Genomic DNA, 23,065 nt, shown 5'->3' with positions numbered 1-23,065 from the left:
GCCTTGGTCCTTACGACGTTATCCCGAGTAAGCCGGATAGCACAGGACGGGACCCGGGCAATTAATAACCCCACGCCTCTCTGTCAGAACGTGGCACGAACTGACGCTGAGCGCGGCGGGAGCAGTTGGGGGTGTCAGGCCACGCACACTCATTAAATACGGCCTCAGGCCTTTGACTGGTGGACACCTCATCGGCGGGCCCCTCGGGGGTCGTCGGGGTACCAAGTGCTCGGGGGTACTGTTCACCTCCCCGAGCACTCTCTCTCGAGAATGCGGGGGACCGAGTGCTCGGGGGCACTGTTCACCTCCCCGAGCGCTCTCTCCCGAGCACTCTTGTACGGAACTTCGGGGAACCGAGTGCTCGGGGGCTGCCGCACGCAGCCCCGAGCACTCTCTCCCGAACACTCTTGTACAGACCCTCGGGGATCCGAGTGCTCGGGGGCTGCCGCACGCAGCCCCGAGCACTCTCTCCAGGAACTTATCTCTTCTGGTCGTCGGGGTACTAGGGTGCTCGGGGGTGACCGTACACCTCCCCGAGCACTTTCTTCCCGGTACTTGGATTCCGTGGATCATCGGAAAACTGGGGTGCTCGGGGACCACTGACTGTTGCCCCGAGCGTCTTCTCCCAGGACTTAATCTTTTCTCATCTTGCAGGAGAGATCCCGCGGATGGCACCATGTGGCGCTCGGCCTCGAGTTTCAAGGACCCCCGGTTCCTGATACGCCGACAGTTACCGTATCATTCCGTATGCTAACTTATGAAGTAGCAGCGGATACTACAGATGATTATATTCGTATTGGAGAAAGTATCTGTCGGTGAAACAGGAACCAGGGGTCCCTGAATCCCGAGGCCAGGCCAGCAATCCACCACGTGACGCCCTCCCAAGGGGATCATCTCCGCGAGATAAAAAAGACTAAGTCCCGAGAGAGGGTGCTCGGGGGCCACGATTAGTGGCCCCTGGGTACCCCGGTTCCCCGATGATTTGCGAAAGCCAAGTGACCGGGAAGAGAGTGCTCGGGGTCACGAGTAGTGGCCCCCGAGCACCCGAGTACCCCGAGGACCCAAGGAAAGTAGTACCAGGAAGGATATGCTCGGGGCTGCGAGCAGCGGCCCCTGAGCAACCGAGTACCCCGAGGACCCAAGGAAGGTGGTACCGGGAAGGATGTGCTCGGGGCTGCGAGCAGCGGCCCCCGAGCAACCGAGTACCCCGAGGACCCGAACAGTCGATTCCGAGAGAGAGTGCTCGGGGAGGTGAACAGTGATCCCCGAGCACCCAATTCCCCGATGGCCCAAGAATTCCTTCGTCAATGGCCCCCACCGGGGTCCAACGATGAGGTGTCAGCTAGTAAAAGGTCCGATGCCGCATTTAAGAGCGCGCGTGGCTTGTCACCTCCAACTGCTCCCGCCACACTCGGTGTCAGTCTCTGCCATATTCTGGCAAAAAGGCGTGGGGACATTTAATGCACGGGTCCCATCCCGCGTCATCCGGCCAACGTCGCGAGGCCCGAGGCGCTCCGTATGCCGCCCTGCTGTGGCAGGTGGATAAGACCGGGCGGGCATGCCGGGCCATTCTCCGGCTGCCCGGTGGGCCCTCCCCACCACGCCCGTTGCCAGCGCCATCATGACGACTGAAGATCGGGCGTAGGGCGCGTTTTCAACCCCCGTCACTTCGCGCAGAGGCCATGATGACTGCCTTTCCCATTTATGATGCCTTGAAACTCGTGCCCTCCCTTTCGAGACACGCTACCGTCGACGGGTATTTAAGGCAGTCGGCAGGCACGGACGAAGGAGAGGTCGGAGCAATCCCAGACAGAGAGAGACAAGTTGAAGCTAACAGAAGAACCTAGAGCAGAGGACGCTCGAACTCTCAGGCATTTTGCTCAGAGAACGAAGAACATCTTCGTACAAGCATAGAAGCCTAAAAACGAGGAGCACGAAGCTCTAGGATAGACAGATATTCTTGTAACCAGCACATTCCTGAGAGACATTCTCAGGGCATTTATAGCATCCACATATGAGTAGGGTATTACGCTCAGTGCGGCCCGAACCTGTCTAAAATCCCTCCAGTGCATTTACTGCATCCTGCATTCGATCATTCCACCCCACCTGCTATCGCATTTACACCCATTTATTTCTCCAGCAAACATATTCAGAATCATCCTCCCTGCCGAATCTCTAAAAAGGGGTCTTTCAGGATTCTTGCGATAGGAGTTCACTCTCCGATAGTATCTCTATAGATAGTCTGACAAGGCTTATCAAATCTATTATTGAAGTTTTTGGGGACGAGCATTATCCATTGATTGTATGCATCGGAAGTGGAAGAATTATCTGGCTACATGGAAAGGTATGTACAACGGACATATTCACTAGCCTACAATAATACTAGAAGCTATTGTTTCACAAGATCTCTGAATTTGACATGTTTTTTTTTGGTTTACTTGGGTCTCACAATGATATCAATGTTCTTCAACGCTCTCCACTCTTTGCGAAGCTAGCTAAAGGTCATGCTTCAAAAGTGAATTATATCATCAATGGTCACAATTATACAATAGAATATTACCTTGCATATAGCATATATCCTACATGGGTCATATTTGTAAAGACAATATCATCTCAACTAGGCAATAAGAAGAAATATTTCGTCAAAGCTCAAGAATCAGTTAGGAAAGACGTGGAGCGAGCATTTGGGGTTCTACAATCTCGTTTTGCCATTGTTCGAGAACCAGCGCGATTTTAGGATCAAGACACGCTCAGACAAATTATGAGAGCATGTGTAATTATGCATAACATGATCATTGAAGATGAGCGGGAGGAATGACCGCAAAAGTTCAATTATGATCAATTAGGAGAACAGGTGGACCCTTCCCATGAAGATACGCCTGAACTTCATGAGTTCATTGAAACTCACAGAAAAATTATTGAAACTCACAGAAAAATTAGAGATAAGGAAACTCACTCACAGCTTCAAGATGATCCAATGAAGCACCTGTGATATTGTCATGGAAATCAGTATTAAGGATAATTATAGGGGGAGAATAGCTTGCACTGGTGTCCTGCAACGTTTCACTCTTTGCAATTCCTCTCACGTGTGCTGACCACAGAGAGAGGAAGGGAGGGCGGCTGGGCCAAGCTGGCCGAAGGGGAAAAGGAAGGCTGGCTGAAAGAGAGAAAGAAAGGAAGAGGGAGATGGGTTTCTGCCTATTAGACTTTGGGATTTTATTTCTTTTTTTTATCTTTTCTATTTCTCATTTATTTATTTCTTGGATTATTATATATATTATCACAAATCAAACAAGCATAGAAACAATCAATTTGGCAATCAATTAGGAACATTTTTTATATTTATATATTCTTATATATTGTAATTATTTGATTTCCTTTGTATAAAATAAATTTTCAAAGGTTTCAAATTTGGGCTGTTACACACAGAAGTTGGCTTCTGTTATGCTTTTCTCCATGAACTTGGTGCCTGCGCCATTCATCACCCTCTGGCTAAAAATTCTCGTGACTTTGAGCGGGCGCGATGGAAGGCTGCTCCTGTTGAGGAATTCCAGTGGCTTGGTTTGATGCTGTTTGATTCCGTTCCGTTTCCAGGCACACGAGCATGCAGGGGCGAAGCCAGCGTCGGAGAGAAGTATGTATGATTCTTTATTGTTCATCGAAGCTACAGTAATTTACTGTTTATTCAAACTAATATTAATATTATTTTTAAATAAAAGGAGGTGCATGTGCATCCATCCCCCATAACTTAGCTTCGCACCTGCGAGCATGGACAGGTTCTTAGGCATGCCGTTCTGGTCAGGTTTATCGATGAATTTTGTGGGAGTCGTCCTAGCAGAACTGCGGTAAACTTGTTCATGAATCTTAGTCTGAAATATGCCATTATCGCAGGAGTAGTTCTGTTCTTTGTACCAGAAGTCATGTGGAGTGTCCTTCGGTCCCTCAAGAAGTCGGTGGATGCCAAATAATGTAATGACTCCCTCATCATTTGTTTCTGATGCATTTAGTATATCAGTTCCAAGAGATCACTTGTGTGGGAAGAGCAGTTGTAAAAGACACTCCTTTGTTTCTTTTTTTTTTCCTTCTTGTCTGTGTAGATAAAAGTCTCAAGTTATATAGTCTTTGCAGCTGTTCATTCAGTGATTTCAGTGCTTTGTAGAAATGAGCGTTGAAGGTCCTTTTGCTAATCTGTAAGTACTGCGTCATAATGTCAACAAAACGTACACAGAGCAAGAAGAACAAAGCACGAGCAATTTGCAATGGTTGGACGACAACAGGAAAGATGGCAGGGGAATGCAAAATACTGTACCTGTTGTAGCTCTCCCAAGCCATCCACTCGTCCAGAGAGGACAAGCAATGTGGCTGCATGAGCAACGATTGGGCTGCTCGTCAAAATCGATGAGGTGACATGTCATGGAGTTCTTCCACACCATGAAGCTGCGTCCCTGATTGGCGGGGGCCACCAGGGCCCAAAGCAGAGAAGAAGTGATCTGCCGTTTCCTTTGTCGCAACCGAGCGGTAGCTCGACTCGGTTTCTGTCTTCTTCTTTTTTTAGAGAGAGGGATGCTTGGTTGGAATATTAGGGAGTAAATTTTATAAATCTACAACTATTTATATTAAAGTATCGTAAAACTATAATTTTGAATCATATTTTATAAAATTGTAACTATTTATAATCTGAGTAACACAAAACTATAACTTTTCGCTTCGGGTTCACCCGTCAGCTACACATGTTCGCAAAACTACAATATTTTCAACTCGTGTGGCTAAAAGGTGGGCCCAAAGCGAAAAGTTGTAATTTTGCGTTACTCAGGGCACAAATAGTTGCAGTTTTATAAAATATGACTCAAAAGTTGTAGTTTTATGATACTTTGATGCAAATAGTTATAGATTTGTGAAATTTACTCAATATTATGGGCCCGTTTATATTGGAGTTTTTCCCCTCTATTTTTGCGGAAATTGAACTGATTCCTGCATTCTAAACGGAGTCTGAGCGTGTGCAATTTTTGTTGTACACATTAAGTGAACAGCGGGGTGCGCTTTTTTATATGTAAAAGGCGTACTCAAGGTTCAAAATCTAACTGGCCCCGTCAAAATTAAAAAAGAAAACAGTTGTAAGGTTCCAAAAATTCCAATCAAACCCAAAGCCAAGCGACCATTTTCTGTTCAATTTAATTTCCAATTTTTCTGTGACCCACACCACAGAAAATATCTAAGTGCATCTACAAGAGACTCTAAAACTCACCTCCTAAATCCTCATATATGGAGCCTTCTAACAATATTTTCTCTCTAAATCATCCTCATCTCCAACAGACTCCCAATACGTCATTTCCTATATCTCCTCTTATATATCATCGACTAATAGACCCTACCACCCAACAAAGCAAAATCTCACCGGTTACGAGACATGCTTTCGTTCTCCTTCCACCATTTCTTTAGTGTTGAAAGATCAATTGTCTTTCCAGAGGAGATGACTATTGGTTGCTCCATGTTCTTCTTGGAGACGGGGCAGTAGAAGAACTCCGGCACCGGAACCGAGCCAATCCAGCGCCTCCTCGCGTCGGGGGCGGTGGATCTCGCTGGACGACGCGCCCTCTAGGGCCCGGAACGTGCACTTGAAGAGGTCGAGCGGGGGCGCTGACTTGTCCTCGTCGCAGCACAGGTCCGCGGACCACGCGAGTTCGGCCACCGCCTTCGACTCGCCAGATCCGAGCAGATGGACCAGTCCCACTTCGCACGATGGCGGCGAACAACGAGGGCAGCGCTGGATGGTGGGCGGCCGAGCGCGGGATGGCAGGGCTGGCAGGAGGGCGAGGGCGGAAAGACGGGTGTGGGAGGGAGGCTGAGCGCGGGACGAGATAGGGAGTGACTCTGCCTCCTCAAAAGTACATAGCGGAAGGGGTGGGATAGATGATTGGTAAAGATTAGGAGTAGGATAGGGGTCTGTTGGAGAATAATTTTGGTCTATAATTTTTTAAATTTAGCTATATGAAGTTGAATAGAGAGGTTCTTGGAGATGTTCTAAACTATAATTACCTCCCTTTTTCTCAATCCCCGCGCTTCACAAAGCACTACCACCCAAAAACCCAGGAAATTTCAAGAAATACTACTCTAAAGAGTGATGGTTTATATAATACCATTCTATTCATTGCAATTCAAAAAATACCATTATATCTATTGTCATGTCCACCAAATACCATTTTCTCCCCCTTTTACAGGTTTCCTGAATTTTCCTTCTTTTCCCTATTTTTCACCACTAGAATAGACCATTTTACCCCTATCTGAGCCAGATATGCTCCAGCCTGCAACGGAACCGCTAACCCCACCAACAACCATCTCATGCATGAAACAACCATTTAACCATGTCACATGATTGACCACATATATAGTTAATTCAAAGCATCACATTACATAATTTTTTTTAAGGTACGACAATACATAAGTAAATAAAAGAGCGGACTTTAAATTGTATCCTACAGGATGCAATGTAGCAGCCAAAATTACTTAAGATGTCTCAAGAGTGCATCACATTACATAAAGTCTAAACATCACAATACACACATAGCTCAAAGCAACACATCATTTTTCTTCCTTTGAGACTTCCTTGTGGCCGGAGGAGCTGATGTTTGCTGGGACAACACCAACAACCTTCTTACACCAGAAGTACCTTCTACAGAGTTGTTTTGCCTTGCCTGTGTAAGAGCAAGCATCCTCCTTATCATTGCTCCAGTACTAATGGCCTCTATAGGAACCGTTCTTGCTTGAAAAGGTGCCTTTTTCTTGTAAGTTCTTTTCCTAAAAGCAAATGAAGATTAATGTGTAATATGGTAAGGATATAAGGATATGTGTTTGTAAGGCTTAGAAATCACCTTTTCTTTGGAATGCAGCTTGCTTCATGATGTCCATATTCACCACATTTCTTACACCTATGTTGTTTCTTTGCTCCAGACTCATCTGCAGATTTAAACCAACTTTAAACGAAGGACATGGTCGAGTCGAACCAGGTAGAGGACAGGGTGCGCTCGGGCATGACCCACAGGGGTAAAAAGAGCAGCAGAGCTGCAGAACTGAGAGTACAACGCCAAGTGGGGCCCAAACGGAGGGCAGAGCGTTCAGCGTGAGGCACCCACAACAGCACACCACACATGGGTTGCACCTGTCGTCCCTGACCAGGTGGCTCAGGCTTCATGGGTCTTAATTTGCACGCGTTTGCACCACGCGCGTCGATACTTTAAAAATTTATCTTCTATAATATAAAATTTATCTTCTATAATACTATTATAATATTTTTTATTTTTATCTCTAACAGTTACCTATTTTCTAACTTTTAGTATTTTTCTCCTCTTTCTAAATTCATAATTATTCTCTATATACAGTATTGTAGATGTTATAGTGTAACAGTAAATTTAGAGTACTAGCTTCTCTATCCAACACTGTAACGCTCGATACAATACGAGAGCTTTTCCGGTTAGGCAAATTCGAGCGGCAGAGTGTTTTGTGTGGCACTGTATCACCGGAAAACAAATCTGCTGGAGATGGCCTCTGGCCGGGTGCTCGCCCTGGCTGCGGTAATTTGCTTTCTTGGGCGTCAAGCCTTTTGTCGCGTCATGGTCACTGCCCAGGCCGGGCCCACGCACCGGCCAGCGGAGAAGCCAAGCGATGCAGGATGCACGCACACATTGCTAGGCGTCTAATGCGCTGTCTCTTGCTAGTTACGTTTTACATTACCGTTTTGCAGTAAATATGATCTAATCCTGTTAATTCAACCGTGAACTTGCCTACAACGAAAGGGGTATTTTTACTGTTACCTTGCTGCCTTTTACCACTAGAGTTCGATGTCAGATCGCTTCCAAAACTTGCCCCCAGCTAGCTACGACTAGGAGTGCATGCACCAGCGAGAGTCGACCTCGCGCGGACGTCGTACGCATGTCGCATCGCATCCGCTCTCGCCGTTCGCGACTCGAAGGCGCGCGCTGGGCTGTGTGCCTGTGCCTTGCAGCGACGTGGTAGGCGTACGCCCTCCTCCCTGCCGCGCCAGTCGACCCATCTCGGTGCACGGCGGCGCGCGCCTGTGCTTTTCTCCACCACCAACCCCGCGAGGCTTTCACGGAAACGGCAAGGTGCCCTGGCCACGGACCACGCTAGCGCCCCGGCAGAAAGAGGTTTCTCGTCTGTTCGCCCTTGGCACGACGCTCGCCTGACCGGCCGGACACCCCGATCGACCAGCTGCTGCCTGCCACTGCACCCCGCTGCCGCGTGCCTGCACGGTTGGCCGCCCATGGGACCTTGTTGCCCTCGCGATCTCGTCGATTCGATCAGTCTGTGTGAGCAACTGAGAACACAGGGTGGTTGGTTCAAAACGAGCCGCGCTGCACCGTTTGTGCATGCCCAACTTTTGCCCAAGGAGTGGAGCGGCTGATCGAAGTTTGGTCTCACCACAGCCCTTGGATCGGTTGATTTGTCTAAAACGGATGCATGGCTGTACGTACTTCCGCTTACACCATAGCTAGGATATCTTACAGGCGCTTTTTTCTAAACCTGATTAACGTACGCTTTATTTATAGATCCAGCCAGTCTCATATGCGAGTTCAGCAAATTTCTTCTTGCTCCGTAGCTAGTAATGTTAAGAGTCAAATTCCTGCTCAAGAAATACGTATCTCTGTCTCTGGGGTGCAGTTCTATCTATGTCAAGTGGACCCATACGCTCACACGAGAGAGACCCGGTCGTGGCCAAGAACACACGAGCTAGACGGCTCCGGCCGGCGCGCGCGTGAGTGAGTATGCGACCAACATGCACGCATGCCCATGGAGTCATGCACGCATGGGTCATGGATGCTCTCTGTCTCTGGCCGTAGCACTCAAACGGCAACTCAGCGAGACAGGCGCCTCCTGCAGAATCTTCCCCTGTTTTGGCTTTAATTACTCGCAGCAGAAGCATGCTTTCACGAGCCTCTCCGGGACCATGGACTGACGAGAAGCGATCGACAGGCGGCGAGAAGCGATCAGGAGCGCGTGAGAGGCATTAGGTAGGTAGAAGGAGAGATGTAACCTCACCACCGCTAGCTCTGCAAACGCCATGTACCAGCACGCACGCGACATGTGCCTGTCTCCTCTGCATTATTGCCTGGTGTACGTATAGTGATAGTTTCAAAAGGAAAATGCAACTACGCTCCTCGTAATGTACACATCGGTTATCTATACCGTTTGTATGCTTTGAGATTCGCAAAAACTGTAAAACTTTTAAAAAAGGCCATGCAAATGTATATAAAACTAAAATATTTACACATCATACAAAATAACTGAAAAGTGTGGCCATCTCATCGGAAAAATACATTAAAACCGGAACATTAAAAAACTGAAAAGTGTGGTCATCCCACCAGAATAAATGTATAGAAAACCAGAATATTTACACATTATATAAAAAATCGGAAAAGTGTGGCTGATAAAACCGTAAAACTATCGTATCCCACCGGAATATGGTTGCACCGACATTTCAACACTTTTCTTTAGTTTGCTTAAGATTGGTGCATAAAATATACTAACGGTCTAGATAACCGATGTGTGCACACCATTCCGAAATTTCACTTTGGTTTCAAAGTAGTGCTTGGAATAGGTATGCAAATTGTGATGCATGAATTACTTGGTTTGGCCTCGAATATATTTTGTTAGTCATGCATTTGTCCAAAGTAAGAATTTATGATCGGACCACAGAGAGGATCGATATAGCCAACTCAATCTAGATTGCTTAACAAACTCGACAATTAACCCTTCTTTGTACTCTATATGGTGTATACTTGGTTAGATTTGTACACTAGCTTCAAGTATATGGGATTTGAGTTACAGAGACGATTGATTTACAATGTTTCAACAAGATCATGCCCATCATCTTTAACATGTTTCTAGCTATTTCGTCCATCCAATCTCTGGGTAAATGAATTTTAGGAAACACTCCACAACACATTTGACAAGTGAGAAAAACAATGCTTTGGTATCCAAGGCCACTGGATATTGCTCGAAAAAAAACCTTATTGAATATCAGGTACTGGTTAACCTAATCTCTTACCGATTATTGATATTGTCATATTCTTCTTCTCAAAAAAGGCCTATGTGGCAATCTGACATTCTACTTCTGAGGTAGCATATCAGTCTATGGTCTATATCTTGGTAAGTGAATTTACTAAAGCATGAACACACCAGAGTAGCATAGGAGAAGACAGTGGATCTATACATGATAAAACCCATTACTTAAGATAACTTCAGGAAGTACCATTAAGTAGAAAACCAAGGTTCGACTAAGTCTTTAGATATGCTCCCTATGTCCTTCTCAGAGAACTGATGGCATGGAAAGGGTCATGATTTGTTCAGTGACAAATTGAGAATTTTGATAACATTCAGTGGTACACATGCAATTATCTCTAAGAGAAAGCACATACTCAGAATGAGTCAAGGAGGTTGTACAGTGGTACCACTGTATTGTCAGGAATTATCTAAGGATAACATGAATGCAGGTTTTCAAAAGAGTATGATTAAGAAAGAGTCAAGTTTTAACTCCAAAACTCTACTGGTCCAGGCACCACATGATATAATCGGATAACGGTTCCCTTTCCTGCCGCGAACATAGATTTCTAACACAGAAGCAGTGAGTAGTAGTCACATTCTAGAATCTGGCCAGAGATGCATTATTGTACCCATAGAATGACAGATGGTCTCTATGTTTCATATTCCGAGATGTGCCTGACATGATCAATGCCAACATGTCCTTTCTCACACTATCGGTAGTTACTCCAGGACTAGACTAACAGCACCAAGACCAGGGCAGATTAGAGAATGTGCCCTCTCATTCCTTAGAGACAGAGGGAGTAGTAACCACATGGTGTTACCTATGTGCAGTTCTTTTTCCAGAACATTTTTTTTCTGTTATTGAGTGCTTTTGAATATGTTTCTTTCAGGGGACTAGCAGGCCCACCCATTACCATGTGCTTTACGACGAGAATCATTTTACAGCTGATGCACTCCGGTCACTGACCAACAATCTTTGCTACACGTAAGTTCAGCTCTCCCTCACATGCGCGCGCACACGTGATAGTCGTTTATGACTCTTGGTTTACCTCTGAACAACGTCAATTGGTGAAATGCAGCTATGCTCGTTGCACCCGTGCAGTGTCAGTGGGTGAGTTTCCTTTTATTTTACCTTGTTTCCTCTGTTTCCTGTCTTAATTTACCTTGAGGCTTGATTTATTTATATAAACATCTTTATCTGTGAACATGGAACATGACACAGTAGCAAGTTCTTTGATATGATTTAATAACTGTGAAGTGTAGTGGACAACACAAACTTGGTAGCATCTCGTTTCAAGATTGTCCTTCATTTATTGGAATCCACCTCAATTATTTGATTCACACACACACACAACACATTCTTAGGCGCCTCTGCTCTGTGTGGTCTGAATGTTCAATGAATTGAACAAATAAACATATTGTCTTCAGCCCTACGCAATCATTTTTATCTGCTGGATTCGTGACTATCATTTCTTTGTTATGTTTCATGGTACTGTCTGCCCTGGAACTATCATATGGACAACTATTTTCTTGCACCATGCATCATTTCCTTGTCTTCATTTTATGTTCCAGATGCTAAATAATTGGTTAACCAATCATCACTTAATGTGGTGCTCTTTTCTTTCCAGTCCCACCTTGCTGCATTCCGTGCACGCTAGTATGTGGAAGGAGAAAGCTCAGACGGTGGCTCAACCCCTGGCAGCAGCGGACGGCATCGATTTTGATCTACTTTGTTCTGGGCATTGGTTCGTCATGTCCTTGTAAAAGCCACCAACTTCATCAATTAGTTCGTGTCTTGGACCTTGACTACCAGATGAGTTCTCAGAACTAAATGGATGTCTGCTGATAGCAACTTTAGTCTTTTAACTGTTATTGCTAAAACGCAAGCTTCTTCAGTGTTATGCTACAGTCAGGATGGATATAGTTGTCAGGATGTATAGCGGTAGCAAACCTGTACAGATCCGCGATTGCTATTGTTTTTGCAATCTAATAAAGATCTCCATTCTACTGAATGTGGCAACTAGCAAGCATGAAAAAAATTGATAGAAAACTACCAGCTTGCTATGCTGTAGTATTGTACAACCTCTCCAACGGGAAAAAGAATCACTACAAGGAAAGTGTGTTCTCACTTGGCATAGGATCTAAATTTAAGACAGACAGAGGTTTGATATCCGTGCGAGCCTGTTTGCATAGGCTCGTAAGCAATGACTGCAGAACCACCATGCAGGGAAGTCCAGTTGATCCAATTCTTTCCTCTGAGGTATTTCAACGCCTGTAGCGGTGACGCTTGAAGTTAAAATAGAGATGGAGAATCCCACGCTCAAATGTACACTTGAACCCCTTCTTGTGTGAGTATTCCCACTCCTTGTTGACAATACGGAAAGCCTGTGGAGGAAAACAGAGTGAATAAGCTGCCCATGAAAAAGCTACCAAAAAAGGAACATTAGGAGGCACAAGGCTTACAATGTCCTCATATGGAGGGCCGGCGTGAAATCTGATATGGCAAGTCTCACCACTACTTCCGTCTTTCTCTATACTGTATGTTGGTGCCTTTGATTTATCCACAAGATCAGGGTAAAATATATTGAACTTGTAGCCTTGGACAATTTTAGGTGGTGGATTGTCATGATCATAATGAGTCTGGTTGTATTTGTTCCATTCATATCCAGTATGCACCCGATTGAAGTACTTGGGCTTTCTTGGTCGATACTTGTCATGCCACCAGTACACCTGCGAGTATATTCAACAAGCATATGCCATCAGCTGAGTGAATGTTCACTTGTAGTAGGTCAATTCACCAAAGTTGCTAAATTAAGCTTCTAGTGTGTAAAGCTGGTTACCACCCACAGTATCAAACTCAAATATAGCATTAGTCCTATATTTAAGTGCCAAATATACTCAGTTACGAATCAAATGAATTTGCAGTTCAATGGATGATTATTGGTCAGATTATTTGAGAATATTGATAAAGCTCAATGTTCTGTACGGTTCAGAATACAACAGTACAACCATAAGCTCAGAAGTTGGGTGGTTCCAGAGATTTCTGGAGCAGCGCTAAAAAATGGTCACAGGTATGCGGTCCCAGCTGGATTCCGAGAACCCTGGCCACAGGTGAATCCAGTACAAAAACAGAATATTGGACCATGCGAGTACACAGCTTATGTCATGTTTACGACCCTAGTAATGCAATGGAATCCATAGTACACCCAGAAGGCAAATGACACAAACCTGTGAATCGAGGTTCACTTCAGCACCCGCACCAAAAACTGCATCACCTTCCTCCATAGCTCCCATCGTTTTTACGGCTTTCGTCTCCATCTCATCAGGTACTCTTGCCTTTGCTTTAATGGCTTCCTGAGCTTTCCTTTGATGCTCCATAACTACAGCTTCACGTTTTCGGTCCTGGAGATAATTCAAAGCACGAAGTACATGTCTGAGTTGCCAACCTCATTCCAAATGTCTAATCAACTCATAAAATGAACCAATGAACCAAAGTGACATAACACAAAATTAACAAGAAAAAAAAAATCCCACTTTGCTCGCATAGGAGCCCTCAAATGAAAATCACCTCACACAAGGAATAATGCCTTAGGACTTAAGAGCATTGCCATCAAAAGTAAGATCTAAATGAAATAAATGCGCCTTTCAGGGTAAACACTAAACATGCACGAAGGCCTGCAGAAATTTGAAAGATCGTCCTAAGAGAAATCTCACTGTGGTTCATAGCTTTTTTTTGTTGCATAATTTGGAGTCCAATTGCTATCAATCTGTATCTGACAATTAAACTACTAAGCTAATTGTAGCGCAGAAAATATCTATTACTGTTTTGATCACATTTCTATTTATATTATTAGAAAAGCAAAAGACAGCAGGAAACTGGACTCTACCAGCTCAGCCTTGTCCTCTTCAGGATCAATTGCATCTTCATCTTCATTGCCATGCATTAGCTGTGGAGAAAAGGATCCATCTTCTTCTTCCAAATGATTATCTGTTTGCTCAGGGATCGGTTCAGGCGAATATTGTTTATCATCTACATATATAACACATATCAGAAATTGCTGAAGTTATATAAAAAAAAGGGTTGATAGAATGATCAGAAATGAAGATAAACCTTCATCAGAGTGCATATTATTCTCCACTTTATTGTCAACTTCTTTCTCGGATTCCACATCCTGTTCAGCAGCGCCAGGATGCTCCAAACGATGTAGATGCTTCCTTAGGATAGAAGCATGGATTTCCCTCAGGCAAGCCTACAGTGCAAAAGTATAAATTGCAACATCATAATTCAGAAATTTAATAGAGCAGCTCCACACGCATGCTCCCAGTTTGAACTGGACTCCAGATTTTAAGTCTTTAAAGAAGTTCAGATCATGCAGCTGCACCATAGGTAACCAACCAGTGGTGGCAAAGTAGAGCGTCTACAAATGAGAGAATGTACATTGGGATGAATGGGATGGCATTTGCAAAACCTTTTGGCAAATTGGCATACCTTTGCTTTGTAAATATGAAGCCGTTTCAGAATGGCCTCCCAGTATTCAACAACTTTCGCTGTTCCAGAGCGCATTTGGGACTCAATTTGACTTTGCATATCTTCTAGCTCTGTGGAAGTCTTACCATCCAGGAGACTTTTTACATCCCCTTCAATACTTGCATGCAAACCTCTCTCTTCTGCAAGAACCTCAGAAGGTGGTTCCTCACCACGCACCCTAGCCCGATCTAAGGCATCTCTTTTCCGAGCCTCACCTAGCTCCCAGTCGCATACCACCATGAGTGCCTGATGGATCCAAATCAACGTGGACATTAGGTTAACAGGTAAGTAGCATTCTAGGCTAAGCACTAAACCTCAACAGGTTAGCATTCTAGGCTAGCATCAACGTGGACATTAGGTTAACATGGACATTACAAGTTCTTCCTGTCATATTAAGCACTAAACCTCAAATTTGACACAGCTTCTGTAAGGAACTAAGGACAAATCGTATATAACAAGCTAGAGATTTTATCCTGACATACTATACCATTTTCCCCCTTGCCAAATAGAATCTATGATAGGAAAATGCAAAATTCTATTTTGTATCCTACCAATCCCTATTTAGGACTACACTGGTCCATATCGGTATTTAGCTTATTAAACATCAAAACTATATATCTTAAACATCTATCTAGTTCACAATTATTCAGGAAAAAGGTAATATAGTGGTGCTTCTTAATGCCACAAATATTCAGGAAAAGCAAAACGGTGAAAGAAAAAGACATGTACCTCCCAGTACTTCACATTAGTTTGGCTTTCCCTGTCCAGATCAAGATGCATCTTAATGTCATCACGTAGCTCTTCCATTTCTTTCACTGTTAATCCCTGATATTTTGCAAAATATTTATCATTCAGGAAGTGTTAAGTAAAAAGAAACAATCTCTTTCAAATGTAGCTAGTTGTACGGTGGCAGCGAGAACAGATGGAATGGCTAGTTATAAACCCGTTCGGAGAATTGCACAGTGTAGCCCTCTTTCTCTATTTCAATTGAGAACAGTTAGTAATTCTTAAGGTAGACGCTGGAATTAGCATGAATCTTTGTGGGTACAAATATATAACTACATAATGAAAATTGCAATCTAAAAGGGATAAAGAAGTGTTGCTTACCTTGAACACCAGATAGGGCTCATTTAACTCAACATCGAATTCATCTGAGAAATTAAGATTCTTCAGAAGAACATCAATAGGTTTTGTACGCCCCTCCCGCAACCTGATTTCAGACCTGACTTTGCTTTGATCAAAATGAAACTGCATTCCAAAATGAGAACTGTTAGATAAATAATTAATACATATTAACTCTAACAAGAATTGCATGTTATTTGTCAGGTTTTAACATAGTAACCTCTTCCTCTTTCTTCTCCCAGTCTTGAAACTCGGCACGTGCTCTTTCTCTAGCTAGCAACGCCTTCAAAATGCAAATACATGTATTTATTTTCACATGCAAAAACTACTTGAAACAAAGATATGATAAACCTGTGAAATTATAGTGAAACTGTGAAAGCGGTTTATTATCATCAAATACAAACCATTTCCTCTTCATGCTGCGCCTTTTCAATTGCTCTTTCTTCCCTTCTTTTCTTAACCTTCTCTATTTCAGCCTATATTTGACAGAGCGAGTATGAGGATTAGGCACTTCCAGAAAAACATAATCTTCAACTTTCTTTTGGAAAAAAAAATAAACAATAATTTTGCTGGGTGTAAGTGCACAAGTACGTGACAAAGCTTGTCTAAAAAGAAAGGGATATATGAACCCTGTTAATTCTACAAAGGTACATCTCCAAGTTCAGGAGTTACAACTATGACATGCTTTAAAGTTTCTATGGAAACAGATATATTATTAGTAGCGAAATTCATAGTTTATAATACCATTCTTTCTAGCTGTTTCTTCTTTTCAGCTTTGACAGAAATGTCCACCTTTTGTCCTTGAGATACATCACGCTCTATCTTCTTTCGCCACACAAAACTGTAAAGAAACAAGATAGAGGGCATCCTTCTTCAGTATTGTTTTGTCACAGATGAAAGCAACTCTTCAAGGAATCTCATAGTGGTAATGCAACAAATAGTGTAGCAAATAATCTAGTCTAGGTCTCTAATGAAGCCCCCAACATTTCATATCACATGGCAATACTGATGAACATGAGAAATCTTAACCTGAGTGTAGACTTACTACCGGAAACAATGTAAAAGTTAAGTGCAGTAGTATGCCAAATTATAAAGCAAAACATATATATCATAGAACAGTAAGGTCTTAACACACAACTGCACACAAGCCGACAATAACAACGTAAGCTTGAATGAACAATGCCATTAATCAAAAGCTGTGTCTAAAATTATCGTAAATGTCTTTAAGCAACCACATTAAAGCCATGTGAACAAAAAGAATCCCCATGGTCACGTCGGATTGTCGGGAAATTCTCATAACATAAATTTGGTCAAATTAGCAGTAAAAGAAAAGTTTTCATGGCGGCAATAATGATAACATATACTAACTGGTGCATCACTAAGCTGCACTTTTTTATATATTTTACTACAGCCTAAATTGATGTTCAACTCTTCATGAATTGCTCCACATAATAGCCTACTTAACCAGTAAGGCAATTATTTTCCTTGAGCTATTAGCTGCATTAGGCAACCTAAATCAACTTTCCTCCTGGTAAATACCATTACAAATTTATCACACATGCAAGTGCTTATACTATCGGTGTACCCAGGGTTTTTTACCCTTCTTCTTCTTAAATACAAAAATACGCAGCTCTCCTGCGTGTTCGAGAAAAAAAGTGCTTATACAGTATTGATGTACAAGTAAACCACCCCGATATATGCCCTAATCATCGTCCTAGAAGCCCAGGCATTTGGAAAATCTGATTGCACAGCAGATTTTAACCAGCAGCGTTCTCTAGCGCTTGCCAATAGTTGCTACAAGATGTTTGTTATGTTGTTAGAGCCTTATAGGTGCCAATAGTTGAGGTAGTTTTTATTTGGCTACAAGATGTTTCCCATGTTGTTATAGGTGCCAATAGTTGAGCTAGTTAAGTCAATACACCATAGAGCACCATTTTCTCAATTCTAGCATATCAGATGAAAGAACGTTTCACAAGCTAAAACCATCTCAATACACCATGGCACACCATTTTCTCAACTCTAGCAAATCTGAAGGAAGAACGTTCCACAAGCTTAAAACCCCTCAATACACCATAGCGCACCATTTTCTCAATTCTAGCATATCTGAAGGAAGAACGATCCACAAGCAAAACCCTCCGTTGCCCTTCTTTCTCTGGATTCCCCCTCTCCTCTGAAAGTTGTTGACAAATTTTGGCGTCTTTTTCCTTCACCAGCGACACTCTTGCCAAATTTGAGCCCAAATCTCTTCCCTAGATAATCAGTATCACTAATGCATTGCTTAATTTCGCAGAAAAGGAAAACGAATTTGCATACTTCTCTGTCAGGTTGGGATCGCCAAAGGGGTTCGAATCGTTGGAGTACCCCGAAACCGCATTCGTCTTCAGCTTCTTCGCCACCTTCTCGGCCTACACGATAACCAGCACCGAACAGTCAGCAACCAAATCCCTAACCGCAACCCTAATTCCAGCCCAACTAAACAGAAACCCCCACCTCCACCGCTCAATCTCAATACCTTCTTCTGCGCCTTCTTCGCCATGTACTCCACGATCTGCTCCTCGGTGACGTCCCGGCGCCTCCGGCTTCCGCTCCTTCCCTTGCGTCGGCGCCCTTCAGAGTCCGACCCGGAATCTCCGCTCCCGCTCCCGCTAGCGTCGCTGGACGAGGACGGGGTGTCCCTCCGGCGGCGGCTCCTGCGGCGGTGGCGGCTCCGGCGGGGCGAGCCGCTGGATTCGGAGGCGGCGTCCGAGTCGGACGGGGACGGACTGCGCTGCCGCCGCGACGACGACGAGGAGCGGCGCCGGCCCTTGCTGTCGCGCTCGCGCTTCGGCATGTCGGCGATGGGAGGGAAGCCGGCGCAGATTCGTTGATGAGGGCAAGGTGTTCATGTTTGTTGGGCTGGGCCATACGGAGTCCAGACGGAAGGCCCAATAGTTTTGCAAGGCACCTCAGGCCCAAATTGGACTCTTATGGGCTCCACTCTTCACAACCGGCCCAACTCACCACTCCGGTCTTTGTTTGCCTTAGATACGGACACGGGTATTAGAATTCAACTCGAATTTAAGATATTTAATTTGGTAAAAAAAATAGACACATATATCAAATAATACTGGAAGAGAGGCTTACACACTAACAGCGCCTGATCAACCCTCGACCCTAGTCACCGTCGTCGGAGAAGATGATCATGCTCACGATGAGAGAAGGGAATTCTAGGCTTGTACTAGGGGTCGCAAGCGCAGGTGCGTGCCACATGGTATGAGCTTGTGAAAAGAGGAAAAGTGTCCTTGGATGCAACGGCTGATTGGAAGGTGCCATCACCATTAGCGCCCCCAACGGTGTCCATCTTGTGGAGTAATTGCAGGTTAAGAATGTGACCTCCCGGCAGCCGGATCTTTTCTTGTCCCAATTTCAGTATCACTTTTGCATACAGCTTGTTGACAGCGAAATTTGGGACCCAAAATAGCTGGAAACATCAACCAAATTTTGTGTATATTTTTTCTCTGATCCACGGTTCTTGTAACATCTAATTTCAGCCGTGATGAAATGTTGGTTCCGTTTGGAACATTGGACTTCGATATGAATAAGGAATTACACAGGAAAAAGGTTGGTCGAGCCTGCCCAAGTCGCATTAAAATGCAGAAGAGACGACCGAAAACTCTGAAGACTATGAAGAACATAAGGGAGAGAGCCTATCCTGAACTCCTCGTGATCAGTATTCCACCAAGGGCACAACAAAGGGCCATAGCCTACTTCTCGTAATAGCAGTAGCCAAGCGTTGAAGCCTACTCTGTGTCATGGTTCACACATCGCTGTCGCCATTGTTGATGGACCTCCTGGAAAAGGAAAAGGGAAAATTCAGGACATGCCACTCATAAGGATGGCATTCCTTATGAGTTTTGAGTGGTTCCTGTCCTCTAAGGGAGCAATGAGTCACCCCTAAGGGTGGTCTCCATGAAATGTCACTCAAAGGGAGCAATGAGTTCATGTTATGCCACTATCCTCTCCTTTTTCTCTATTTCTGTTTTTCTCCACCTAAAAGGCCATGTGTTTTGACGATTGTGCCCCTTGCTCAAAGGTGGCCACTGGTGTGAGGATCGGTGATATTCTAAGAGGGGTGAATTAGGACACTTAGAATTTATTCGGCTCAAAAAATAATACAAGATAAATCTATATCAATTTCTATCCAAATGTGTTATAGATTTATCTAGTGTGTCTACTCTAACAATCAAAACGCTTGCAACCTATCTAATAAGGTAAATTATAAGTAAGTAAATATAGAAACATAAATAAGGTAGATAGATCAAACTCGGCACAATAATTTTTTTCGTGGTATCGATGACACAAATGTTACTGCTAGTCCACATTGGAGCTCCACCAAGGATATGTTCCCCATGGAACCCAGTCATGGCTATTGAGCCACCAAGTCACAAAGATAAGGTCTCAACCCGGATGAGCCACCAAACCACCAAGCTAAGACCTCACCGTAAGCCTCTCTTCCAGTATCTTACCGCCGTGATCACTTTAGAGCTTGAGCCACCAAAGCAAGGGTCTTCATGTCCCCGTACACGTGTCTTGCCTTAGCTCCACATCAAGTCGAAGGATCAACCAATTTGCCGAAGAGTCACCAAGACTCCAAGGTGCTGGCATACTAAGAGATATAAGCTTGGATCACTCATTGATCCACTCTTTAGACAGCAACAATCACCTAGCAACGCACTCTCTAGACCTATAAGCACTAATCACTATCTAATGGTATGCTTAATCGCCTTGGATGATCACTTTAAGCACTTTGATGGCTTAAATATCTTCTCAAGTGTACATGAACTTCTCAGGACTCCAACAACCTCAAATGACTGAGTAAAGGGGTTTTTATAGCCTCAAACATACGCACTAGTCGTTAACCCAACGACTCAAAAAAGTTATTAACACCGGATGATCTGGTGAGAACAAAAGTACTAACATCGGATCATCCGGTGAGTACACTCTCGCAAATCAGCCATTGGAATTCTTACTCAAGCCTTTGTGAACACCAGATACTCCAGTGTATACTTCTTCTCCATCACTGGACTATCCGGTGAGTTATCCTGAGCAATCCGAGCATTTTCTTCTTCTTTGTGTAAATTACTCCGGTGTAAACATCCGGGGCACATCACTTCATCACTGGACTATCCAGTGAGTTAACTTCAGCCAACCGAACCAATGCAACCCTCTCTGAAAATAATACTCCAGTGTACACATTATCCATCACCAGACCATCCGGTGTTATGAACTTCGTTCTTTAACACTTGGCACCCTCTCTGTGTAAATTAGTTCGGTGTTAAGCCTCCGGTGTGTACAATACATACATCGGACCTTCTGATGTATTGAACTCCTTCTGTTCCTTTACACTGTTCATTGTCCGGTGTGTGTAACACATGTATCACCGGACCATTTGGTGCATTGATCTTCAACTTCAATAACTGCAATCTTCTCTAGACAAAATGCTCCGGTGTGTATCCTCCTCCGATCACCGGACTATCCGATGGAGTGTTCCATTCTACCTTATGGGAAAAACACTCCAGTGTTACCATCCTTTGATCACGAGACTATCCGGTGAGGCTAACAACCTTTATTGTTCGGCACAACACCCTTCTCTGGAAGAATTGCTCCGATGAGCACACTTGCTAATCACCGGACCTTCCGGTGAGGTCTTCAGGCCTCTCTCACCATTTGTCAAATATGCTTCGGTGAATTCAACACCTAGAGCATCGGATCATCTGATGAGGCAAATCTTCATGTGACTTCTCCAATTCAGTCTAACTTTGTCCCGGCTGCGGTGGCTTCTTCATGTATTACATCCATAAGACCTAGTAACATATATTCTTGACAAATATGTTAGTCTCATTGACTATATTGTCATTAATCATAAAAATTATAATCATGACCTAATAGGGTTATTTCGCTACAACTAGAAAAGAACCTTCTCCGAGAAAAGAAGTTGACGACCCGTAGGCCTTCCACCTCCACGCGGCATTGCTCCGTATAAAAAAAAGGGTTGGATATAGCCCTCTACCATATCTATACAAATAGAATAGTCCATTTATATGGACTCACAGGGGAAAACTTTGCACAGAGTTCCATTACGATTATAAGCATGTCTTGGGTTGGCACGTAAATAGGATCTCCAATAGCAGGAGACAGGAGATTCATATGAGAAAACATAAGTAAACGGGCTTCCGCCTGAGCTTCCAAGGATAAAGCATAGTATCCGCTAAGTTCACGGGCTGGAGATAAGCGGACTCGAACCGCTGACATCCGCCACAGGGTAAACCACCGCCACCTGGTTTTATTAATTTGCAAATTCTTCCTCAGCTAGTTAAAAAAATGAAATTGGCTGATATCATGACAATATTAGGTAGTATAGATATCATTATGGGGGAAGTTGATCGTTGAAATGATAATAGATAGGTAGAGGTAGAAACTATCTTCGAATCAACTTTGGTTGGGGTTTGAAAAACTAATAAACAAAATAGCAAAATACATAAATTCTCTATCTCAAGTATGTCTCCAACTTATCTTGAGCCATCAGTTAATAAGAAAGACGTGCTTTTATTTGAGAATACGCCTCCTCAACGACCAATGGTTAACGGCGGTTCTGTGGAGTGGTTTTGGGTCAAACTCTTCTTTGGTGTTAAGGTAGTAGCTGTGAATAGCCATCGACAGTTAAGAATTGGGGCTTCACAATTACTAGCCAATATCTTTCATGCATACTCCACTTGGCTCGGGGGGGATATAGCTCAGTTGGTAGAGCTCCTTTCTTTGGTTGAGTGGCATGTACTTCCACGGTGCCCGTTTTTCCAATTATGAAGCATCGAATTGGGGAAAGCTGTAGGTATTATTGCGGGTCAATCAATTGGGGAGCCAGAGGGTAAGAGGATCAAGTATAGCTTTCAGGATCTGTCGAATACGTGGACAATCACAAAGGGTTCGTCCTCCTCACTGAAAATTAATACCCAACCATATGGGTATATGAAGAGCGTGCACTATATTTCTTACCGGGAACATGACCTATTACAAAAATATTTTTTTTATTGGGACGATAACTCTGAAAAGAGAGGTCTTATAAAGGGTTTAATCCTTTTACTCTCAATAGCAGATGAAGCTCTCTCTTTTTCATCTCGTGCCAGATGGAACAAAAGATTAGTCCTTTATCCTTCTCGCGAACCACGGGAGCCATTAGAATATTGATTGACAAATAATTAATAAAAAGAAAACTCTAATAGAAAACGAAACGGTCGACCCAGACATAGACGATCGACCCTGGAGGATATACCCTAGACCTTGTTACTGGAAGCGCGTAGACCGAAAGGATGAATTGAG

At 43.8% G+C, this 23,065-nt stretch overlaps 1 protein-coding gene across 1 annotated transcript; it reads right to left on the bottom strand.

Moving 5' to 3' along the window:
- Window positions 1-11,980: 11,980 nt before the first annotated feature.
- On the bottom strand, window positions 11,981-18,567 carry LOC133913546 (splicing factor Cactin-like). The gene is made up of 13 exons (XM_062356722.1): window positions 18,222-18,567; window positions 18,023-18,114; window positions 16,454-16,550; window positions 16,114-16,185; window positions 15,930-15,992; window positions 15,695-15,835; window positions 15,317-15,412; window positions 14,549-14,833; window positions 14,171-14,309; window positions 13,947-14,089; window positions 13,288-13,461; window positions 12,523-12,789; window positions 11,981-12,444 (listed from the first exon to the last, which is right to left on the bottom strand). The coding sequence occupies exons 1-13, from the start codon at window positions 18,537-18,539 to the stop codon at window positions 12,325-12,327; spliced, it is 2,007 nt and encodes a 668-aa protein (XP_062212706.1). The 5' UTR covers window positions 18,540-18,567; the 3' UTR covers window positions 11,981-12,324.
- Between the last annotated feature and the right edge of the window lie 4,498 nt (window positions 18,568-23,065).

Source organism: Phragmites australis, chromosome 3, assembly GCF_958298935.1.
Source record: "Phragmites australis chromosome 3, lpPhrAust1.1, whole genome shotgun sequence".
Classification (NCBI taxonomy): domain Eukaryota; kingdom Viridiplantae; phylum Streptophyta; class Magnoliopsida; order Poales; family Poaceae; genus Phragmites; species Phragmites australis.
Note: the sequence above shows the minus strand (reverse complement) of the source record. Positions and strands in the feature narration are given on the sequence as shown.

Coding starts and splice junctions, on each gene's coding strand:
- LOC133913546 (XM_062356722.1), bottom strand. CDS start 18,539: ATGCCGAAGCGCGAGCGCGACAGCAAGGGCCGGCGCCGCTCCTCGTCG. Junction 18,115..18,221: donor CGAAGAAGGCGCAGAAGAAG/GTATTGAGATTG, acceptor GTTATCGTGTAG/GCCGAGAAGGTGGCGAAGAA. Junction 14,310..14,548: donor TTCATATTTACAAAGCAAAG/GTATGCCAATTT, acceptor TTTGCACTGTAG/GCTTGCCTGAGGGAAATCCA.